Below are 21,300 nucleotides of genomic sequence, written 5' to 3'. Positions count from 1 at the left end.
CATGTTTTGGATCCTACTACAAGCAAGTCTTGTGAGTATTTGTGTACCGCATTTGTCCTATGTCACAAAACCTTAGGATGTGAAGAAAAAAGAAACACTGAACTCTGAAATGGTCAACTAAAAAACTAAATAAAAGGTAATCCAACACTCTACCTCTCAAACTCAGTTAAGCTACATTAAATTTAGTTCACTGATGTCCCACATCTGCAACCCAGTAAAGTTCACAATTGTGACGATGTACAGCTGTGGTTTAAAGCCTCTCTTTGCACACAACAAACTGGCAGCAAAGCAAAAACTATTAACTTTTATATGCTTTTAACATATGGACCAGTTAGAAGTAGGAAAGCCTCTGTGTCCTGTATGAAAACATACAGCTTCCATTAACTTGACCCAAATTCTTACAAAATATAAATTCTAAGTAGAGAGATTATAATTACAATGGCTTTGTTTCCAATTCATTTGACTAAGAATGCCTACTGTAATCTCTTGGAGGCAAAAATATTAACACAAAAGTACCACTATAATAAGATTTTATCGTAGGATAAATCAGTAAAATGAAGTTGTATTTGAGCCTTTTCCTCTGTTGTGATGTGTGGAATTAAAAGAAAAAAGTCTGCTAAACCCAATGGAAACATTCTATACTTTGGGATGTAAGAATGATACAACCAAACCAAGAGACATGCCAGTACCTATCGCTAGAGGAAGGGCTTGTACTCAATAGGAGTGCATGGTGACAGCTGTGACAGGTCAAGTCCTGCTTCCACTGAAAACAAAACACCTACCATTTCAACTGGGCAAGATTTCACTCTATGCCCAGTAGTATCTGTTCATGGGACTGAAATGCAAGAAAAGCTATTTGTTTCTCTCAGTTTCTGACTCTTTGTTGGGAATCAGCTGCTATAAAAGTTATGCATAAATTAATATTGAGATAGTACTCTTGTCACCAAGCATTGGTGAAAAGCAGTTCTTTAAAGTGCTTTTGCAAAAGGCCCTAGTTCTCGTCTTCTTTCATGTGCATAAAGAAGCCTGAAACATGTTCTCCACATTCTGTCTCAGCACGAGGTCTGGTAGTTGCTGGTTCATTGTGTGTTTTTTCATATGAGACATACATTGTAATATTTTTTTGTCTGAGGGCTGTAAGCAGGTCTGGAGACTAAAAAACACAAAGAACACAGCCTAAAATTCAATACTGAGGAGGGGAAATGACCTTTACGCAGGATAATTATGATTAATTTGATTTTGAAAAGAAATCTATTTTCCTCCTATTTTGGAAGGAAATTGTTTTGTCAAAAATTTCTTTGTTTTGTCAAAAACATCACTATCCTAACTGTTCAGTGAAGGCTGTGAAAACTTTCAGCCCACTTTTCTTTGACAGATTATGCTCAATTATCTAGGCACTATAAACAAGGACTGTTTCTTAGCAATTATTAGATTGATCCTCTATCCCTCTGAATGTGTGAGCAATACCCAGTGCTACCAAAATTATTAGACACGATGTTGCTGTAATGGCAATGGTAATCTATGCAGGCAAGCCCAGCCCCTACAGATCCTCAGAGCCAGGACAGGGACGTTTCCACAGTGTCTCTATTGTGCTGGCGGGAAGGCTGGAGGATTTCCCCTTCTCTCCCTCCAGGTGGCAATCTCTCCCCCTTCTCTCCAGCCAGGACCTAAGGCTGAGGAGAGTAACCCTGACAAAAGCTCTAAAGATCTGTGAGCCTATATAAGGGTAAAAAGTCTGCAGAGATTTTGTTTCAAGAGTAGAAAATCATGCTGTGCTGTAGCTTTTCTGAGAAGATTAACCTCTCTGGCACACCTCTCTAACCTGCCAGCGTGAGCTGTCCAGCTGGGGAACAAAAGGTAAGAGAGAAGTGCAAGAGGGAGCTTCATTCTCAAAAAGCCCCAGTGCTGCTTTGCCCAAGCAGTCCGATGATGCCATCAATTAAAGGTGATTCTGGAAAAATTCCTGAATATCAGGACAATTACTCAAATGGTCAGACTCCCCATTGATACCACTAGTGAATTTACCGAGACTTTCCTTAATTTTGTGCAATTAAAGCCACCTTCTCTTACCAGGGGACTCTTATTTTCTATATAATGTGATTCCTTTTCTATCTGATGCTTTAGCTGCAACAGTGATAAACGAGAACTAGAGGCAAACAAGGATGTATTACATATGAATGGGAACATGCATATTCAACTAGAGTAGTGGCATTTTTTTAAAAAAAGCTCTACTTCTCTTTTATTTGGAGTAAATTCTGTTTTTCAGAATATACAGAATTCTCAGCACAAACAGCTGTGTCTCTAGAAAATAAGTGGCAAATATGGAAGCAATTGGAGGAATTGCTAGGTTAAACCAAAATATGTTCATTCAGTTTTGAGGTTAAAGGTCCACAGAAAGTGCAAACAGATTCTACAACATGCCAAACATGTCTAAGTTTCCACTGAAAGATGACAAAACATGCTGTACACACTACAAAAGTAGTACCAGAATGTTTAAGTTCCAGTGTCTCATATAAGTAATTTTACACTCTCTTAACTATAAACTAATATTTAAAATGTATATTCAATGTTCTGCTGTTAATTTCTGGCCCTTTAAACTACACAGTCTGCTACTGTGAAATAGAAGCATTTGTTAAGAGGGGATAAGTATATTTGATAAATTACAGGGATTAACATGATCTTAAATTAGTAAAAGAGTTTAGTCTTTTTAATATTTATTTTCTTGCTGCTGCTCAGTTCTTGACAGCAGAAGACATGACAGTTATATAAATATACTTCAAACAGAGGATATTCTCAGGGTGGGAAAGGCATCTTTTTGTTCTTTCTGGTATTTAAGAACTACGTTTTCAGTAATTGTCAGACCCATGTTACGTCGTAAATTCCCTCTTGCTTCTGGGATAGCACCACCTAGTGACTATTACACATATTAGAGATTGGTGCTTGGCAAAAACTACGTACGCTGCAAATTCCAGAGCTACTTCCAAGCACACGTGAGAATGTGCTGTCACTCGTCTTCAAACAAAACACCAGAGATACTGGCAGAAGGCTCACTTCAAGTCAGAGTTACCTGGAGAGATGCAATATGGCTTCCATGTAAATTATTAACTTTCTCATCAGTCACTAAACTACAAAAAGCTGGAGAAAATTCTATCAAGATTATGGATCTTAATCTGCATTTTTACTGGTTTGCTTTAGGAATGAAGCACATGTTGAGTGGAGAGAAGAGGGCTAAGAGGCAAGGACAGAGTATGATGGGACATTTACACTGATCTGTTGTTTACACAAGCTTCTTTGTAGAAAGTTAAGAGCCATAGCATTATCTTTCTTCACTGAGCAGAGATGAAGTAGCACTGCCAGCAACTTCTGTTCTCAGCCAAACCTTTCATTTATCTTGTAAACTGATGAAACTAAACCTGGCAACAGTCTGATTTTAGAACACAGAAGCCCCAACACAGGATGTGAGTGCCAATTCTATTAGACAGCTGGAAAAAATAGAGCAAAATCATGAGGACTTTTAAAAAATAAAAATTACCTAAGAATTTTAAGCTATTTTTATAACACCATGCACAGGAGCATATGCATAATAATTTTTAACAGAACGTCCTACACTAACTTGAGAGAAATACAGACAACACACTTGTGTGCTCTTCATGGAAAGGTACATGTTCTATTAAGGGGAGGCAGAAAACACACAATTCATATAAATAGCAAACAAGAAAGGAATGTGAAAGACAAAAAAGTGGAAATACACCAACTTGGTAACTACACATGACTCAAATGAGATAGATGTATCTTCTTACTGAATGTTTTATGTGTCTTAGGAAAAAATCACAGAATCACAGAATAGTCATGGTTGGAAAGGACCTCTGAGATCACCAAGTCCAATCATAAAACAAAACCAAACCAACCAACCCCCAAAACAACAACAACAAAACCAAAACCCCACAAAACTCCACAAACCACACCCCCAAAAAACCCCCAACACACAACCTACAATCTCAGCCAAGAGAGCATGTCCTGAAGTTCCTCATCTACACATTTCTAGAATACATCCAAGGATGGTGACTCCACCACCTCCCTGGGCAGGCCATTCCAGTGCCTGACCACTCTTTCAGTAAATTCCCAAGTTCAGTGCTGCTGCCACTGAAAATATCTCTAAAAAGGCAGAGGAAGATGAATTTGCATTAAAGCATCAGCATTCTGATTTAAAAATAGCAATAAAATCAGAAATATAATATTTATAGTAATTGGGACTGATAACTGTCACAAAGCAGCTAATCTGTTTCATTCTTACAGTAACTCCAAGGTATAAAATGGCTAGTAAAGAGGGGTGTGGAGGCACATTTGATCAGATGTGAGGCTTTCTTTTTTGCTTTACTTGATCCATCCAGCATGTGTAAAAGAATCAACTTAACATGGACTCAAATGTCAGAAGTAGACACAAAGATACTTTGTTCCCCACTTGGGCACAAACCAATCCTACTCCTTCTTAAACTATATCCCCCTCCATCTAAGCTTGTCACAGCTGAAAGGAGAAGATTCATTGGATCTTCACCTCTCAGGGACTGCTAAAACCATAATTTGAAGGAGGTAATCCAGAGCCTCCTAGTAACAAGAAAAGAACAAAGACATTGTAACAGGAATCTATCCTGGGTAGAATGTAAACAGATACTTTCCTATCAGTTTTACATGTGCAAAGAAGGCTCCAATATATGTTTTTCTCCAGATGTTGCTGTTCTACACAGAAACCTCAAGAGAGGCCATGACTCAGCTACTGAGGTTCCAGAAATCCCAGACAGAGCTGCTGTACAGGCACAGAACTGAATATACACCACATGTACAATAGGCCTACACAGCACTACCTAACGCATGTATACTTAATTCTACCTAAAAATACATCAGCCTCGTTTGCACATGTTACCAGATCACAAGAATTTTGCAGTGTAGAAAGTACTGAGAGATGTGTACATTTGTTGGCTTGTTTACAAGTATGGTGCAGAACTATTATTTGTATAGGTTACTAGTACTCTGGCACCTATCCATGGAGTAACCAAATTTCACCTTGTTGTTTTATTTAGCTACAGATCTGTGCACTTTCATGTAATTCAGTGTCAACAAGATTTAAATCAATTGAATTAATTGACTAAGAACCAAGAAACTGCCATATTCTCATCCTGCTCTCAGAATGAGTTCTTACCTTACACATCAGATAATCTCCCTTTCTCTGGAGCAAGGCATGAAATGTTGCTTGGGTATTTTAGAAGAATTAATGTTAACATAATCAAACAAAATATGATAATAACATTTTAAATATCTAGGAAGCTTTAAACAACACAGCTGGAAAAGAATTAAAAAAAAAAATTGTCCAGAAACAACTACAGTTTTTGAGGAATAGGTAGATGAAGAGGTTGCATTGTTAACCAAGCTGTGCAGAAAATACCTGTTTTTGTTAATGGGCTAGAGAACAGCTGCTGAAGAAGTTTGTTCTCTGAAGTTCGCAACACCACCACAACATCAGCAGGAAGAGTGTCTCTGTTCTTTTCAAGGAATGCACAGGCATCATATAATACCTAGCATGGGAAATACAAGCAGAAAATATGCCAAAAAGGGTTATTAAAAAATTACTGTATTCTTTAAAATGTGAACAGTCAAGATGGCCAAGGAAACCAGCTAGTTTGGCTTTGACAAGCCAATGAATTATCTGCAAAGGACTTAAAAGCATACAGCTTCATCAGTGTCTTCAGAACGTGAACTGGCTATAAGCAGCACCTATAATCATAGCATATCACTGCCCATCATATGGGGTTAATGGCTAAAATAATGTTGCGTTATGCTTCGTCATGTCAAACTGTGGTATGCATGATGCAATATAACAAAGATAGCTCATTAAAGCTTAAGTTGACAGTTTATATGTGAAGTAAGAAATGGTTCTCAGGTGGTCATAGTCTATTTGTGGTCTGCATCAAACTTGTGATCTACAACTACACCTCTTGGAGGAACAGGATTAAGTTGCACATATAGGTGCTTCAAAAATGTCAGCAAGAAAAAACCTCATTCATATATTTCAATTATTTTAGTGGTTTTAATTTTAGATTAATGCCTGGTTATTTTTATTCATATAAGAATAAATTAATTTGTTTAACTTTTTCTTTGGGTGGTTTTTCTGGAGCTTGCTTCAGTTGTTCCAGTGTTTTCTACAGGATTTTAAGTTGTATTACAGATGTTTCACATTGCATTCTATCTGTGTATTTATATACAGTCACACACAGCACTCCTGTAGCATTCACACAAGGTTAACAATCACATACCCTATTCTGGGTCCAGAGACTTGCTCCTTTGAAATGCTTGTAGTAATGGTGTTTCTGGTACCAAATTTCTTTCAAAATAAAAGTTGGTTACTGTTTTATACAATCTGTGAAAGAACCTTAAGGACAGGTTCTAAAATGGACTACTACATCTGAAATTTTTATTGTATATTCTATATTTCCACAAACTTTATCATTTTGTCTCTTAAAATGAGAAAGAAAAAGTTAAAGCAGAAACTTGAGATAAAACAAATAATGACCATTCCACTGCTATTTGAACTAAATAAAAATCAGATTACCTTACCTTTCCAGCATAGTGCTGAATACCAAATGACAGTTCTACTCCTTTTGGTCTCCAAAAGTATTTGCATCGTAAGTTATCTTCAAATTTGTCTAGATATTGAGAATGGAAACTGATATAAGTTACTTAGAGTGACTAAGTAAAATCTTTGTGCTAATTAGGGACAGCTTGCTGGTTAAGTACTATGGACATCTATATTATCAGACTGCTCAGAAATAGCTATGTGCCAGCTTCTCTGTGCTTTCTTCCTAGCTGCCACTTCTGAATGGAACAGCTCATCCTAAACTAGCGCAGTAAGACTATCTTTCAGATCCCACTGTTTGTGGATAGCTTTGTGCATGGAGAAGTATCAAGTAAGAGGGGCCAATTAGAAGGTGTGACAACTTAACATATTTTGTTATGAATTTGCTTTATATGTGTATATATAGGATTTGGGGTGGGTTTATTTCAACTATGTACATTCAAAGCTGTGCATGTATCTCACTTGCTTAAATGGCTATTATTTGTACTTTCCCTATCTCATCTTCCCCATTCATTTAGCTTTGTGCATTATGTTTTAATTATATATTAATGTATTTGGGCTGAGACTACCTCTCATTTACCTTTGGACTTCTACAGAAAAATAGACTTCTATGCAAAACCTCTTCAAAAGAGGCTTTCTGTTTCCCATGACTACCTCTAAAGAGCTGACAGAAAAAGAAACACTACTTTATAAGAAAAATCTCTTATGCCCTGTGATATTTTGTATGCTCTTTAATATTTTGTAAATAAATTAGTGCTGATACTCTAAAGCTTGCTATTATATTTCTTTATCTGAACAAAAAACTAAAGACTGAGAGGCCAGAATCAATTGATAAAATTCTCTGTAATTTTGTGTAGCTCAGAAAATATTATCAAAATGTTTTTTCTAATCTTAGAATCCATTAAGTGCAAGGTTTTAATTTCTATTAATATCTAATCAAGCTTGTATTTAAAGAACTAAGTTTGGCATTTCAGGGGAGTGGAGTGGGGGCGGTGCAATTAACGATTTTCTGGCACATCTGGAGAGGGCAAAATATCCCAGTTTGCCTTCTCCTTGTGGGATCCTGCTGTATTGTGTACAGATCAGTGGTTGGCACTGGACCAAGGAGAGTGTCTCTGTGAAAGTGCAAGTTCAATATTCAGTATTAATTGATTTATAGGACCCACAGGGAGGCACACAGCTTTAGTACACAAATGAGGACTGGAATGAAATCAGAGAATTCATTCTATCAGTGACCTAAATTCAAGTTTCAACTCAGCCTAGCAGTAGTGAAAAATCTTGTACATATATTGTGCAATTTAACAAGTAGCTGTTACTATACTCGGACTAACAGTTTGAGTCTCTGCTGCAATACCATTGAAGGAACTGAAACTCTCTGTTTCATATCGAAGGGAAAAATGTAGCTCTAGTAAATAAAAGCAAGACATCGGTTGTAAACATGGCATGTGCTACATGTTTTAAAGTTGGCATGAACATTTGTAAAATATATATATGTAAAATATGCATGAAGGAAGGGAAATATTTAGCCAGATGGCACACTAGAAATAACACACACTTTCTATTTATGATGAGATAATCTGGAGTGAAGCAGTATTTTCTAATTGGATAAACGTGGGCCTGTGAGATTGGGAGATCTAAATCATAGTTTCAACACTAGTGTTGCTCATGGGGTGGTCCCAGACACACGTCTCAGTCTTGAGCCTTGGGGATAAATGCTGCTAGATGTACCTCAAATACAGAGACAAGACACAGGTTATTCCTTGTAATACTTGAAAGATAATAAGCACTTGACACCTGATATATAAGGTAACTCTTGCCATATAAAAAGAACAGAAAACATAAAAGCATGAAAGAAAAATTACGAAGCACAATAAAAAGTATACTTAAATGTCAAATAAATAGCTCAGTTTCAGCTAGTAAATCTTGAGTAAAGACGTCATTCTGCCCTCTCAAAATATATCTATTGTTTCACAGAATTTTTGTTTGCACATACCAACTAAGGTTAGGTCTGTTGCCTGAGGAAATCGACTTTCTTCATCTAGTAGAGACAAGAGACCCATGGGTTTCTGAAGGAACATATCTAGAAGTGGACGGTTGTCCTCATACTCCACTGTAGTAGCATCAATTCCCTCACTCTGATATTCCATCTACAAAGTCACCAGCACAGTTTTAATACTGAACCAGTAAACACAATGTCATCATTAGAACATTTATGATGCACAGCAATAATCTATAGGTCCCAACAACATTACTTAGAAAACTTCAACTGAAATATGTAATTATTTTGCATTTAAATCACATACCCGTTTTATAGTTTATAATGTACTCCTGAATATGATTTATGGTTGAGGATGCCTGATTCAACTAGACCTCATAAGAATTGAATTTACCTGCTCAAGTGCAAAGATATGTTGATTGAAATAAAACTGGATCTGTTCATTAGCAATATTTATGCACAGCTGTTCAAAGGAATTTCTTGCGAAGTTCTCAAATCCAAATATGTCTAGTATTCCAACATTCATCCCATTTTCAGCACTGCTGCATGTGCAAATACAAACAAAATTCATCATAGGCAACTCTAACTAAAAAGAAACATGGTAACTAAGATTCCATAATTGATTCAATCTGCTGCAAAAAGAGAGGAGAAAAAGTGTATTTGAACCTAAGACAACTTACGCATTTGTTTGATATCATTAACACTTTTGTCTTCCACTTGCTTCTTGCAAATTTCCATGAAGAAGGGAGGAGATTTGTAGCTACACATAGATACTTAGCAGTCATACTAAAACAAGCGGTTTTAAACAGGCAGATTCCAAATAAAATTTATTGTCTGCTCCTTCAGGTATACAAAAGGTGTCAACCTTTAATAGCATGTTTTTGCTATACTCAGTCAGAGGGCATAACTACCAAGTCTGTTGCTGCTTTAAGAGCTCATGTCTAAAAGCACACTCATACCAGAGACACTGCTAGAACTCAGGTATGGATGAGAACATATCTATATAATACAGTGAAGTGCCAAGTAGACATCTCAAACCAGAGGCATTTTCACATCAGCTAAGTGGTTCTCTTAATTCTAAAAATCTATACAGCTTGAAAAGACCAAGCCAGCCAGATCAGTACCTGGCAATGAAATCTTAAAGATGCACAATGTGAACATTTCTGTAATTATGCCAAATAAAAAATCCCTTGTCACTAGCATCTCAAGTAGCAGCACAATAATAATCTGAGATCTGTATTTATTCCTAGCTTACAAAAGCAGAAGGACTGTAAGGACTATGAATACATACTGAAGTTTTTCAGAGTATTCCAACTATCTAACAGCCTTTGGTATGACTTTAATGTTCACTACATAGGAAGCATCTTTTTAAACAATTGTACAGCATTTCAGCGACCCAATTTCCATTGACTTCAGTAGCTAAATTCCACTCAGCTCTCTGAAAATGTTGGGCTTAATGTTGTGGAAACAGAATTCACAGCATGAAAGCAGTTTTGAAGCCATAGCCAAAATAAACACAGCACCCTTTTTGTAAAATCAAAAATATACAAATGGATGAACCCATCAAAGACACATGCACAGTAAATACACGTGATTCAGTACTGTGTAACTTGCCATATATTTTTATCTGGCTGAAGCAGCGTATTAATTCGATTTACGATCCAGCTGAAGAGCCGGCCATAAAGTGCTTTAGACATGGCATCTCTCACATCAGCTGCTTTGTCCACAGTGTTTGTTCGGATAATGGTTTCCCCTCGTGTTACAACACAGTGGGAGGTCAGGGCTTCTTGAAGTTCTTCTGACCCAATACTTAGTAGTGCAGCAGCTAAAAGAAAGTGGAGAAAAAGATGTGTGACTGTGATAGTTCAGTGGAAATCATTGCCCAACTGTTACAACAAGTTAAAGATTCTCACAAATACAGTCAACTTGGATTTACAGAACTGGCAAACTTAAAATGTATTTACCATTTTCTAAGGCTTCTGGGTTGGGAACTTCACTTTTATCTGTTTGGTGTTGTGAAGAAATGGCAGCAAACTCAATATTTCCAGTATTCAAAATTCCAGTCAGAATTCTGTACACTGAGTACACTTCCTGTAGCAGATGACAGTAAGCAATTTTAAGGAATCTGATTAGATATATAGATCACATTTAGGCTATGAAAGAAAAATGTGGACACTGGAATGGCTATTAAAGCTTGTAGCTTGCTCTGAGACCAAGTTCCACAAATTCAAGTGAGCTTCTGTTGACTCAGAAAACAGTGTGATACAGAATTTTGAATGGACTTGCCCGAGTACCAGCTGAGACCTGAAGCTGGTCTTGGCTTCTGAGTGTGTGGTTATGCTTTCATAGTTCATTTCTGTTGTAAGAGAGATTCTGTGGCACAGGTGTGTATCCACAAAATCAAATGGCAGCCTGTGCACAGGCAGTATTTGAGGGGATTTTTATATAGAAGGTCAACAAAGGTTTAGCAGCTCTTACCTCATCAGTGAATCCTATAATTCTAAAGCAATGCTGGATTGCTTCAAATTGTCTTCCATAGGAATCTTTAGTAATAATATCATGCATTACTCTTCCAGTCTCATTATCAATATATCTAAATAGAGTGGGAGAAAGAAAGCACCATACTAGCAGATATGCCAGTACAACCTCCAATGACATCAATGCAAGTGCCTCAGTAACTGGAAAGAGCATTTATTTCAATATCTTCCAGTTATATACTTTATTACTAATTCATAAATAATATTGTTTCTGTTGCACTAACTTTCGCTTATTCTTTATTAATATCTATTATAGTGTTACAAGCATTTCACACAGACCACCTCACCCAATACAGATCAGAGGCACCCGAAGTACAAACTCCAATAAAAAAAAGCACCACTCCAAACCAAATTCTGGGCTCTTACTGAAGCATTACAGTAAGAAATGATAAGGCAGTTGTTCTGATTTGAAAGTATGACAGAATAGAATTATTCCTCCTCCTATTTAAATAGTTCGAGTTCTCAAACAAATACAAACAACGTAATGCTTTATTGTCTACCCTCTTGTTTGCTTGGGAGGATTAAAAGATCCTTAAAGGATGGAGAAGGATTAAGAGAGATTTTAAGGCATCATACTGAAAACAAGAGCTGATCAATAGCTAAATACAACGAGCAGTTAAAACAAGTGAGTGATAGTTACCTAGGAGGCTTTTTATCAGGAAGCCTATATTCAGAAAGTTTCTTTTGATGATACAGGCCAGCATAAATATAGTAAAATATATGGAAATTTTTCTCTCCCCTGGAAAAAGAAAGTATCCTTTTAAAGCACACGTGTTTATTCTTGTGGCATCCCATACAACGTAAAAGTAGAAGTTCTTATCATAGAATCATTAAGGTTGGAAGTGACCTCAAAGATCATCAAGTTCCAACCCCCCTGCCATGAACAGGAAACCCTGCCACTAGACCAGGTTGCACAAAAGCTTGTCCAACCTGGCCTTAAAAACCTCCAGGGATGGGGCATCAACAACCTCCCTGAGCAACCCATTCCAGTTCCTCACCACCCTTATAGTGAAGAATTTCTTCCTTATATCTAACCTAAATCTCCCCTCTCCCAGTTTAAAACCCCTTGTCCTATCACTGCCTTCTCTGATGAAAAGCCCCTCCCCAGCTTTCTTGTAGGCCCCTTTCAAGTATTGGAAGGCCACTATAAGGTCTCCCTGGAGCCTTCTCTGATCAAGGTTTTTCTCATGAGCTTACTGAAGCACGGAGCAAATCTCCCACTTATTTTAACCGTATAGCAACTGTGAAACACAAAAAACCCAGCCAACCACAATATTTCTCCAAAGAATGGTGCTGCTCCGGCTTCTACTCCAAAATAATCTGACTATTTTTGTCATCATACAACTATGCAAAGGATCACTGCTTTAGCAGAAGACATGAAAGCATTTACAAGAAAGGATTTTTGAGAATCAGAGAGAATCCAAACATCATAGAAATGTGAAAGGGCAGACAATTAATATACCTACATGGCCTGTTTTATGACCCTTGACTTTTCAAGTAGATATTCAGAAATCTTGGCCCCCATTACTGCTCCTGTGGGCGTAAACATCATTTCCAGGTATTTTCCAAAGCGACTTGAGTTGTCATTGATGGCAGTGCAGGCGTTTCCAAATGCTTCAACCAGAGGATTCACCTGAAGAATTTTCTCACGTAAAGCACGGTTATTGGCCTTGACAGAGCAGACACAGATCAGAAGGATCATTAAAAGAATATATTGCTTACCCACAAGTCAATTCTTGCTTCAGAAGCATAACATCCCTTTCTCATGCTTCTATGCAACTAGATACTGCATTAAACTTTCTACTTATACTGCAGGGACAATAAATTGATGAGGAATTCTCCCACAGGTAGGAAAAAACAGACTCTTCCATGTCTCCAATTGTTCTGCCTTTGAGGTGTCATAATTTGATAGAACACCAAAGCCACCAAAAACTAAACATGTACTTAAGATTAACCTTACACACTTCACTTCCCATAATTTTGCACTAAGAAAATTGCTTAAAGCATGTAAATGTTCAAAAGCTTCTAAGATTAGAGCCATAGCAAGATCTTTCATTCTTTATTGTATAAATGAATGACGGTATATGTGAAAAACACTGTAGATAACTGCAAGCACTGAACACTCGGAATCTGGCACCTTCTCTTAAAAAAAAATGCATGGCATGGTGAGGGTCATACCCTAGAATCTTAATTCACTACTCTCACATGTATGATTACTCCATCCTAACTCAAGTTTTAAGTTGAACAGTTTTAAGTATCCAATACTCAATGAAGTGAAAATTGAGAGTGGGGTTCGGAGGATCTGTTCACAGTTTTATATGACTGGCTAAGAAATACCTTTCCCAAGAAGGTCAAATGTTGGACGATCAGATGGGCACTTTCTGTCTTTCCGGCACCACTTTCCCCACTGATGATAATGCACTGAACACACAAAACAGAACAGTTAAGTGCACAGTTCACCACATGGTTGATTTCAGATATTACTCCTTTTATCTGTTATTTAATCTTTAGTACCAAGACTACAAAATACTTTAAGGGTCAACTCCCTTCTGAAAGGAAAGAACAGCAAAAGCTCTGTGTAGTAATTTATTCCTTAGATCACTGAAATGCATCTTGCAATGCCTGACAGCAATGTGCATATGTGTGAAGCAGCAATTGAATTTCTAAGAGCTAAGACGCATGAACCACTGACCACCTCTAAAGGCTAACACACACTATGCACATAGGTGGCTTGTTTCAAATGCTTAAAACTCACAAAACTGCCACAGCTCAGTTGACGTGACATAATTTAACAGTGCATCTGAGCTTACCGCATTGACTTCATATGAATTCATATGTAACACAGCTATATTTAATACACTGATCAAAAGTCTGCTCCTAGTTTTAAAAATAATCTTAAATAATTGCTGCTGTGTAGAGAAGGCTGTTCCATAGGTGATGCTGATGTTCAAGCTAGAAAAGTAAACAAGCTTAATTTCAGAAAAGTATGTCTGTTCATTGAATGATTCTGGGAGAACATAACCAGCATCCCTTAACACATAGTATTTTATAGGCACTCCAAACGCCTCCAGACTCAGAGATTAGTTAGAATGGTCTAAATAACTTGCTATCCTACTTTCTGCAGTTACACCTCATGGAAAAGATGGAAGTAGAAGGCCAGTACACCTTGAAGATCAGTTCTCCCCTGCACACTGAAGCATGAACACTTCAGGTCATAGCAAGGAAAAATTCTAACAGAATTTATATTTTCCCTTTTTTTCATGTGTTCTACAGGTTACCAGTAAAAATATGAGTCTACTTAAGGTACAATATCAGCTGACATATAATTAAATGTTAACACTGAGCAGCTCCATAGATTCATGTGTTTTTATGTAAACACCTGAAAATTATTTGCACCCCACTCTGAACATCTTCTTGGCTGGAAGATACAAAATTCTAAAATACTTGATGCAATGGTACTCAGATAGAACTGAGATAATTTATTTGCTTCCTGTCAAATATTTTTGTCCTTCTTGGTAAAAGATGATACAATGATAGATTTATAGGTTAAATTTACAGATTTACCTACCTTAATTGTCCCTGTGTGCATAGAGAAGTGCAACAGTTTACACAGTTAAAGCCCATGAGTTCTTGTAGAACTCTTAAAAATCTGTAGAATTGGTGAGAACCTCACCTAAGTTTCAGGAGAAATGTTAGACTTGGAGTCAATTTTCAGGCTTCACAGGAAAATACAAGAGAAAGCTCAATGGATAAAACAAACAATCAATACATTTTTTTATCTGGCTACCGTGTTTATCTAATGCACCTTTACCTGAAGAAGCAACATAACATTAGTCAGGTAATGGGAGATAAACATACTCCTGTAATACTTTGTAAACAAAAGATAGGAAACTGATTTAGATCTAAATGCAAATTACTTTCTAAGCAGGTATGAAACATATTAAAGATGTACAAAGTTAGCCTGACAGGCTGATGTCAAAACTATTTTTTTCCCCAGATAACAAGTGCTCACATTACTCGTTCTACATGAGTACCTGTTTTGTTTAATGCTTCCCTCAAAGAGGCTATAAGCCATTAGAGAAGTACTAGCCATCTCCCAGGCCAGTGTACTTCCACACACTCAGTAGAACATTTATATTAGATCTATCCTTTATTTTTTTTACAAAAAAATTAGTTAATGGTTCCTATTTTTTGTGACTTGTAGTTAAACAAATTCATTATCCATTGCTTGATAACATCTTTATGCAACAGAAAAGTGGTTCAAACTACTATGGCACTGAGACACGTACACAGCTTTAAATTATTACAACATTTAGTGCAAGCCAGGCCAGAATCAGTGTGTACAGGCAACACCTTGCAGTTGGTGTCAACATGGGTATCCAGTAAACGAGATTGGTCAGGTCTCTATCACCTTATTTGACCTTTTAGTCTCTTTTATGCCACTGTGTCCTCTTCAGAATTTCCAAACCTGACTAGATTTGCACTCTGGTTTTTCTGATGTAGGAATAAAAGCCTTGAAGAAAAAGATTCCCAAAGTATAACATAACAGAACACCAGCCATAGCCATGTTGCATAGTGGCTGTATGATTAATATGAAATCTAAACCAAAACAAACAGATTCTTACTTGATCTTTGCTGAATGTGACCATACTTTGATAGGCAGCATCTGCAGAGGCAAATATGTGGGGGGGATTCGAGGAACGCTTCACACCATGGTAAAGCTTGGAGAACTATATTTTAAAAAAAGAACACAAAACAGTAAAAATACACAACTTAACTACACAATTAATAACTGAAAAAGAGGATAGATCTTCTGCCTCTTCAACAGAAGGTAGCTGCCTGTTTTACCACAGAACTTCCACTGAATCACCTGGAAGAGGAGTGGCAATTCTTGACACTGCCCTGCTTCCACAATACAAATTGCAATACCTAAAATGCATTCCAATTTTTCCCCCACAAGACAGTGAAGAGAACGGTATCACATGGAACCCTATACAAAAGAAACTTTAAAGATAAGAGTGAAACTGGTGTCTGGCCCCTCTTCCTGAAACCCTGATTTAGGCACCCACGGAGACTAAGATTATGATTCCACCTGCTTTCATATTTGTAGGGAATTAAGCTGCCCCTATCTTTACAGCATTTTATTCACTTTTTTCTTTTAAGCAGCTGCTGATGGCACATGTAATAACACAACAGTCAGAGCAATTCTTCAGGAAGCAACATCCTCAGCATGAAGAGGCTCATATAGCCACCTTCCTTTTTGCAGAAGCCTTAAATACCAAATAAGTCCAGTTGTGGCTGGGGTAATCCTCAGCTCCTGTGGAACTGTTGCCACCGAGCAGGAAAGAATGAAATAAAATGAGACAGAATTGAAAACAAACAAACAAATAAATAAATAAATAATTTGTAGCCACACTTTTTTTGAAGAAAACGCTGGTGTTCAGTCTGTGCTCTTAGCTTCCAACATAATTTACGTACTTTAGCCAGTGGTGTTAATTCAAAATGTAAAGTGAGTACTGTCCACAGCTCAGAGTCTCTTACCTGGGGAGAATAAATGCTGAGATTCTGGAAAGGGTTTAAGGCTATTAAAATGTCTCCAACATAAGTATAAATTTGTAAGTCAGCATAGCGTTTCTGCAGCTGATGGATAATTGTATCCTGAGAAGATTACAAAAAGTTTGATAGTTAAACAGTATTTTCCCAGTTAGGAAGATTTTTGTAAATATACTGAGAACACTGATTTAGAAATACATATTATAAGTGCTACTTATAATTTGTGAAATGCCAACACCACAAAAGTAAACAAAGATTTTCAAAATTCTTGCTAATGCCACAAAACTAAGTTAAATGGCAACTCCCATTTGCAGATCATTACAAATCTTGTTATACCAGCCTGAGAAACAAACCTTCTGAAGAGAAAATAGCCATGAAACAAGATAATTTTTCAAGGATTAAATTTTAAGCGGTAGCAAGAGACTGTTTTACAGAGGACAACAGCACAATTTAATATTGTCTTTTTCTTGCTGGCATGAAATTTAAGGACCAACAGAACGAAAATTTACAGATGCTTTGCATACAGATGATATAGCGAAATACTGTTCTATCGCTTTTTATCTAGAAGCTGTAGATACCATATTAACCTATACAAATTCATCAATTTTAGGAAAAATAACTTAAATCTTAATCACTAAACTTCACACTTTAGGAAACTCACAAAATAATTTAAACTAGCATAACTTGTAACTAAATTTGTCCACTTAATAGAATTCACTGCCATTACTTTTATGTCACTATACATAATATTAACAAAGCGATGACAGCAGATCATTCACATGACAATTCCTTTTCCATGATGAGACAAAAGCTTGCAAAAGAAGGAACTCTTCTCATTCTGTTAAAAGAAGCCTAGAGAGCAGAAACAGGGAAACTGTGAGGCACAATTGTCAGAAACTGCTAGTCAGACAGTACCTCATCTAGAACTTCTAGATTCACCAGATCATCATCTAGAGAGTATTTATCAGCTCCATCCACGTGGTAAGGTCTTCTAGTATGTATTCGTTCATGCCTGAAAGTTTGTTAGTAAAGCACCAGTGTTATAAAACTGTATTGAAGACAGCAAACATTAAGAGGCAATGGGAAATCAGAGATGAGTGGGTTTGTCATGGAAAAAACAGATGCTCTCTGAAATATGTATTTTTGCCTGAAATATCCTTTTATAAAAGCAACAGGTAAGCTTGCTGTCCAGTGTAGCATCTGTTCTCTCTTTCACAATAGATAAATCTATGTATTTATCAGTGCTCAGAGATGAAGACTTATCTTTAGGCTTACTACTCCCCACTCATACAGTAAAGTATAAAAAAAATTCTCCCTCTTTTCCCTTCTCTTTTCACTCTAAGTTAATAAACTACCACCCAGTTTAATTAAATTGTACTCCCTCGTACCCAGCCTACAGTATTGTCATTTAAAGAAGTTACAAGAAGAAATAAGTAGTATAAAATCCTTCAGTTACCTTGATGTATGCCAAAGTGCCTCCTCAGATGACCCTGGATCTAGCCCAAAACAACATTTTTGAACTACAGCTGCCATCAGACTCTAAATTGTGTGGATATTCAGTCAGCTTGTCCTCAGAGATTTAAGCCACACAATAAGCAGCAGAGACACTGTCACATAACCCCTTTATAATCAGATTATACTGAAAGAATCTTTGAAAATGCTGTGTATATATTTTTTAAAACCCATCTTGTTGAAACAGGGACAAATCAAGAGGCTGCAATATGTCTTCCACAGAGGGGGTGAAATATGAATGCTGTAAGCACAACTAGGCTTTTCTTTACAACAAACATAATCAAAGCATAGTAGGAGGACACCCACAGAGATACAGTCTGTATCCCGCTGAGTAACATTTAGCATTGATCCTCAATGACAGCTCCTGACAGATTGTTTCTGCATTAGTTGCCATGTAGAAATTAGGAATCACATGATCACACATCCCAGAACATCGCTAAATGTTGTATCAAGCACTAGCAGAATAGTACTGTGACTTGGTAGGAAACACTGTTCATTTATAAAGTCAAAGGTTAATACAAAGATGTAACAGGTCTTTTCGTCTGTAGCTTCATATACGCATGGAATCCTGATTAAAAAATAAGCATTGAGGCTTCAGCTGTTTTCCCTTTTATATACATTTCTACACTTGAACCTAGTCAGCTTTCATTCAGTAAAGAGAATTTTATCATACCCAAGAGCTATTATATAATGAGAAGAATTATTGCACGGGAAGACTCTAACAGAGAGGAAGGAGAAGTGTGAGCTATACGTACAGCTTCACTGATAACTGTGAATCACATTTAAAGGTCCTAATATTTTAATATAAATTTTTATTATTTTTTCTTATTTAATCATGGCTGCTCTATGAGTTGTGGAAAATTACACTGTAATGGTTTATTTGAATTGTAATTAAATACAACTGTGCAAACTGGTTTGTTAGCTAGGAAAAACAATAGCAGGAACATAGCAGGTTTTTGTGACAGTGTCATGTACATTTTGCATTCTGCATTCCCAGAGATTGTAGTTTGTTTGATGTCATACATATTAATAAATGAAAGAAGAATATAAATAACAAGCTATGAAATAAGAATTGTTACAGTGGGTATTATTTCCAGTGGATATCATGGAGACCATGTTCCATTCAATTATATTTTCCATTTTCAGATCTTTGATTAGGTGGTGGGCTATGAGTAGTTTTTGGCTTTTTTTTTTTTTAAGCACTCATTATATTAAAGTACATTACACTTTGCTGACAAGACAGATCCTCAAAGGAGTATGAATGCACGTAGGTGGCTTAATGTACTACTGTTTTTTCTAATTGTTTCTGTTTTAAACCAGAATTTGACCTCTTACTTCACTGCACAGAAAAATGCTGTTGGTAAATACTATAAATCATTTAGAGATGGGAGCACCTCTTAGTCTACAAATGAAGAAAATATTTTAGCAGTTGCTTTACTTCACGGAGATGCAACTAATCAAGCAATGGCTAGACATTATAGCTAACATAACTCATCTGTGAAGCTTTTTCTTCCTTGAGTAAACCACCACAGCCACAACATTAAATTGCAAGAAGCTGCAAATATGGATGTTTCTACCAGAGGTGGAGGGAGGAGGTGGAGAAGGGCACATTCAAACATAAGCATCTCTAATTGCAGACTGGCTTTGTAAACTAATCCATTATCTGACTCTGTATTAAACTCCCACTGTTTGTGCTCCTTAAGTGATACACAAATCAATTTTTTATTGGAACGGGGTTTTTTTAATATTATGTAAATAAACAAGGAAACAGATCTCAGTTAAATACAAGTAAAACATATATGTCTTTGTGCATACATTTCCTTGTTCTTAACTAATTTTCCTAAGTACATGATTAGGAAGAGGATATTAGGAGCATAACATCACATTAGCTTCAAATCTCCTGCTGGCTTCTTCCCTTTTCCACTGACTCTATAACCTGCAGATACATTGACAGAGAGTGAAACCTTTAATTATTTCCACAATTTTCCATCAGAAATACAATCTGCTTTTGAAGTACTTTTAAAATATATCTTCAAAAGCAGAAGGAAACACTGTTACTAGGGGATATATTTATCAGTGTATTTTTTTGCACAAAAAGTAAAATTATCAGCCAGTTTTTCAATTACTCTTCCTTTCTGATGACACATAAACCGCACAAATTCTAAGGAAAATAAAAAGTGTTATGGTTACTTGCCATAAGGTTCCAGCAACATTCTGCATCATCCCCTGGAGAATCTATTCACTGACAGGAGAAGCAGCCTAAAGGGCCAGTCAATCAAGATACCTAACCTTATCCAACTTGAAGAGCAGCATTAGATTTACTCCAGAACCCTAGTGACGAGCACTGTCTGTTGAAAAAGAATCCTTCCAAGCAGCTTCCCTTTGCCTTTTTATCAGGCAGGATTAGCTGGAAAGGAGTTTTCTTGGATTTTAAAGAAATAGTAAAGAAGCATTTCTCCCTTGGAAGAACAATTTCATTAAGAGGGTGGGAAGCATTAATTTGTTCTACTTGTGGAGAAGAGAGAGTTTAAAAGAAAATAACCTCTTTTTGCACGAGGCACCAGCCATAGTAGTAGAAGTGCATTGTAAATAGCTATATGGTCATATGACCCTGCTATTGAGATGATGATGGGGAAGGAAGAGCTAGATGGACCATAGACTTCTAGATTGAAAAGTTATCTTGCTGGCAGGTCCAGTCTCATTAAGAAAATGGTATAGACCAGGAATTTTTATGTTCGTTGGGAAGCTTCCTCTCTGATCTCTCCTGCCTCCAGTCCTAACATTCTTTTATGAGAGCCTTTACTTTGGCATCTTGGTGCAGTTAAGTATTTCCGTTTACTCCTTTTTTCTTCTAGGACTCACATAGGAAAAACTGTTTCTGTACTTGTTTTTCTTTACATTATTGCCAATTTTAAAGCAAATTGCACTCCCACTGACTTTTACAAGAAAAATACTCAACTCTGTGAGAAAGAATAAAGAGAGTGTGCAACTGCCATATAGAGAAACACAGCCTATTTCTTGTGCATTGCAAAGTGTGAATTCTGCTCCTGTACATCAAGTTTCAGCCTGGAGTA

General features: G+C 36.8%; 1 protein-coding gene across 2 annotated transcripts in view; it reads right to left on the bottom strand.

Moving 5' to 3' along the window:
* The window catches only part of MYO3B (myosin IIIB), a 168,065-nt gene that overhangs the window by 83,208 nt on the left and 63,557 nt on the right, over window positions 1-21,300 (bottom strand). The window contains exons 10-22 of one of the 2 annotated variants that reach the window (XM_051624089.1): window positions 17,630-17,726; window positions 16,703-16,819; window positions 15,787-15,891; window positions 13,499-13,582; window positions 12,628-12,830; window positions 11,802-11,900; window positions 11,103-11,217; window positions 10,589-10,715; window positions 10,239-10,449; window positions 9,019-9,166; window positions 8,622-8,775; window positions 6,610-6,698; window positions 5,441-5,570 (exon numbers count right to left, since the gene is read on the bottom strand). In XM_051624089.1, coding sequence (XP_051480049.1) covers window positions 5,441-5,570; window positions 6,610-6,698; window positions 8,622-8,775; window positions 9,019-9,166; window positions 10,239-10,449; window positions 10,589-10,715; window positions 11,103-11,217; window positions 11,802-11,900; window positions 12,628-12,830; window positions 13,499-13,582; window positions 15,787-15,891; window positions 16,703-16,819; window positions 17,630-17,726 — 1,679 coding nt within the window. Of the gene's footprint in view, window positions 1-5,440; window positions 5,571-6,609; window positions 6,699-8,621; window positions 8,776-9,018; window positions 9,167-10,238; window positions 10,450-10,588; window positions 10,716-11,102; window positions 11,218-11,801; window positions 11,901-12,627; window positions 12,831-13,498; window positions 13,583-15,786; window positions 15,892-16,702; window positions 16,820-17,629; window positions 17,727-21,300 lie in introns of those variants that run through there. The other variant, XM_051624088.1, reaches the window with a different exon arrangement.

This window comes from Apus apus, chromosome 6 (genome assembly GCF_020740795.1).
Source record: "Apus apus isolate bApuApu2 chromosome 6, bApuApu2.pri.cur, whole genome shotgun sequence".
NCBI classification, from domain to species: Eukaryota; Metazoa; Chordata; class Aves; order Apodiformes; family Apodidae; genus Apus; species Apus apus.
This window is presented reverse-complemented; position numbering and strand designations above follow the sequence as displayed.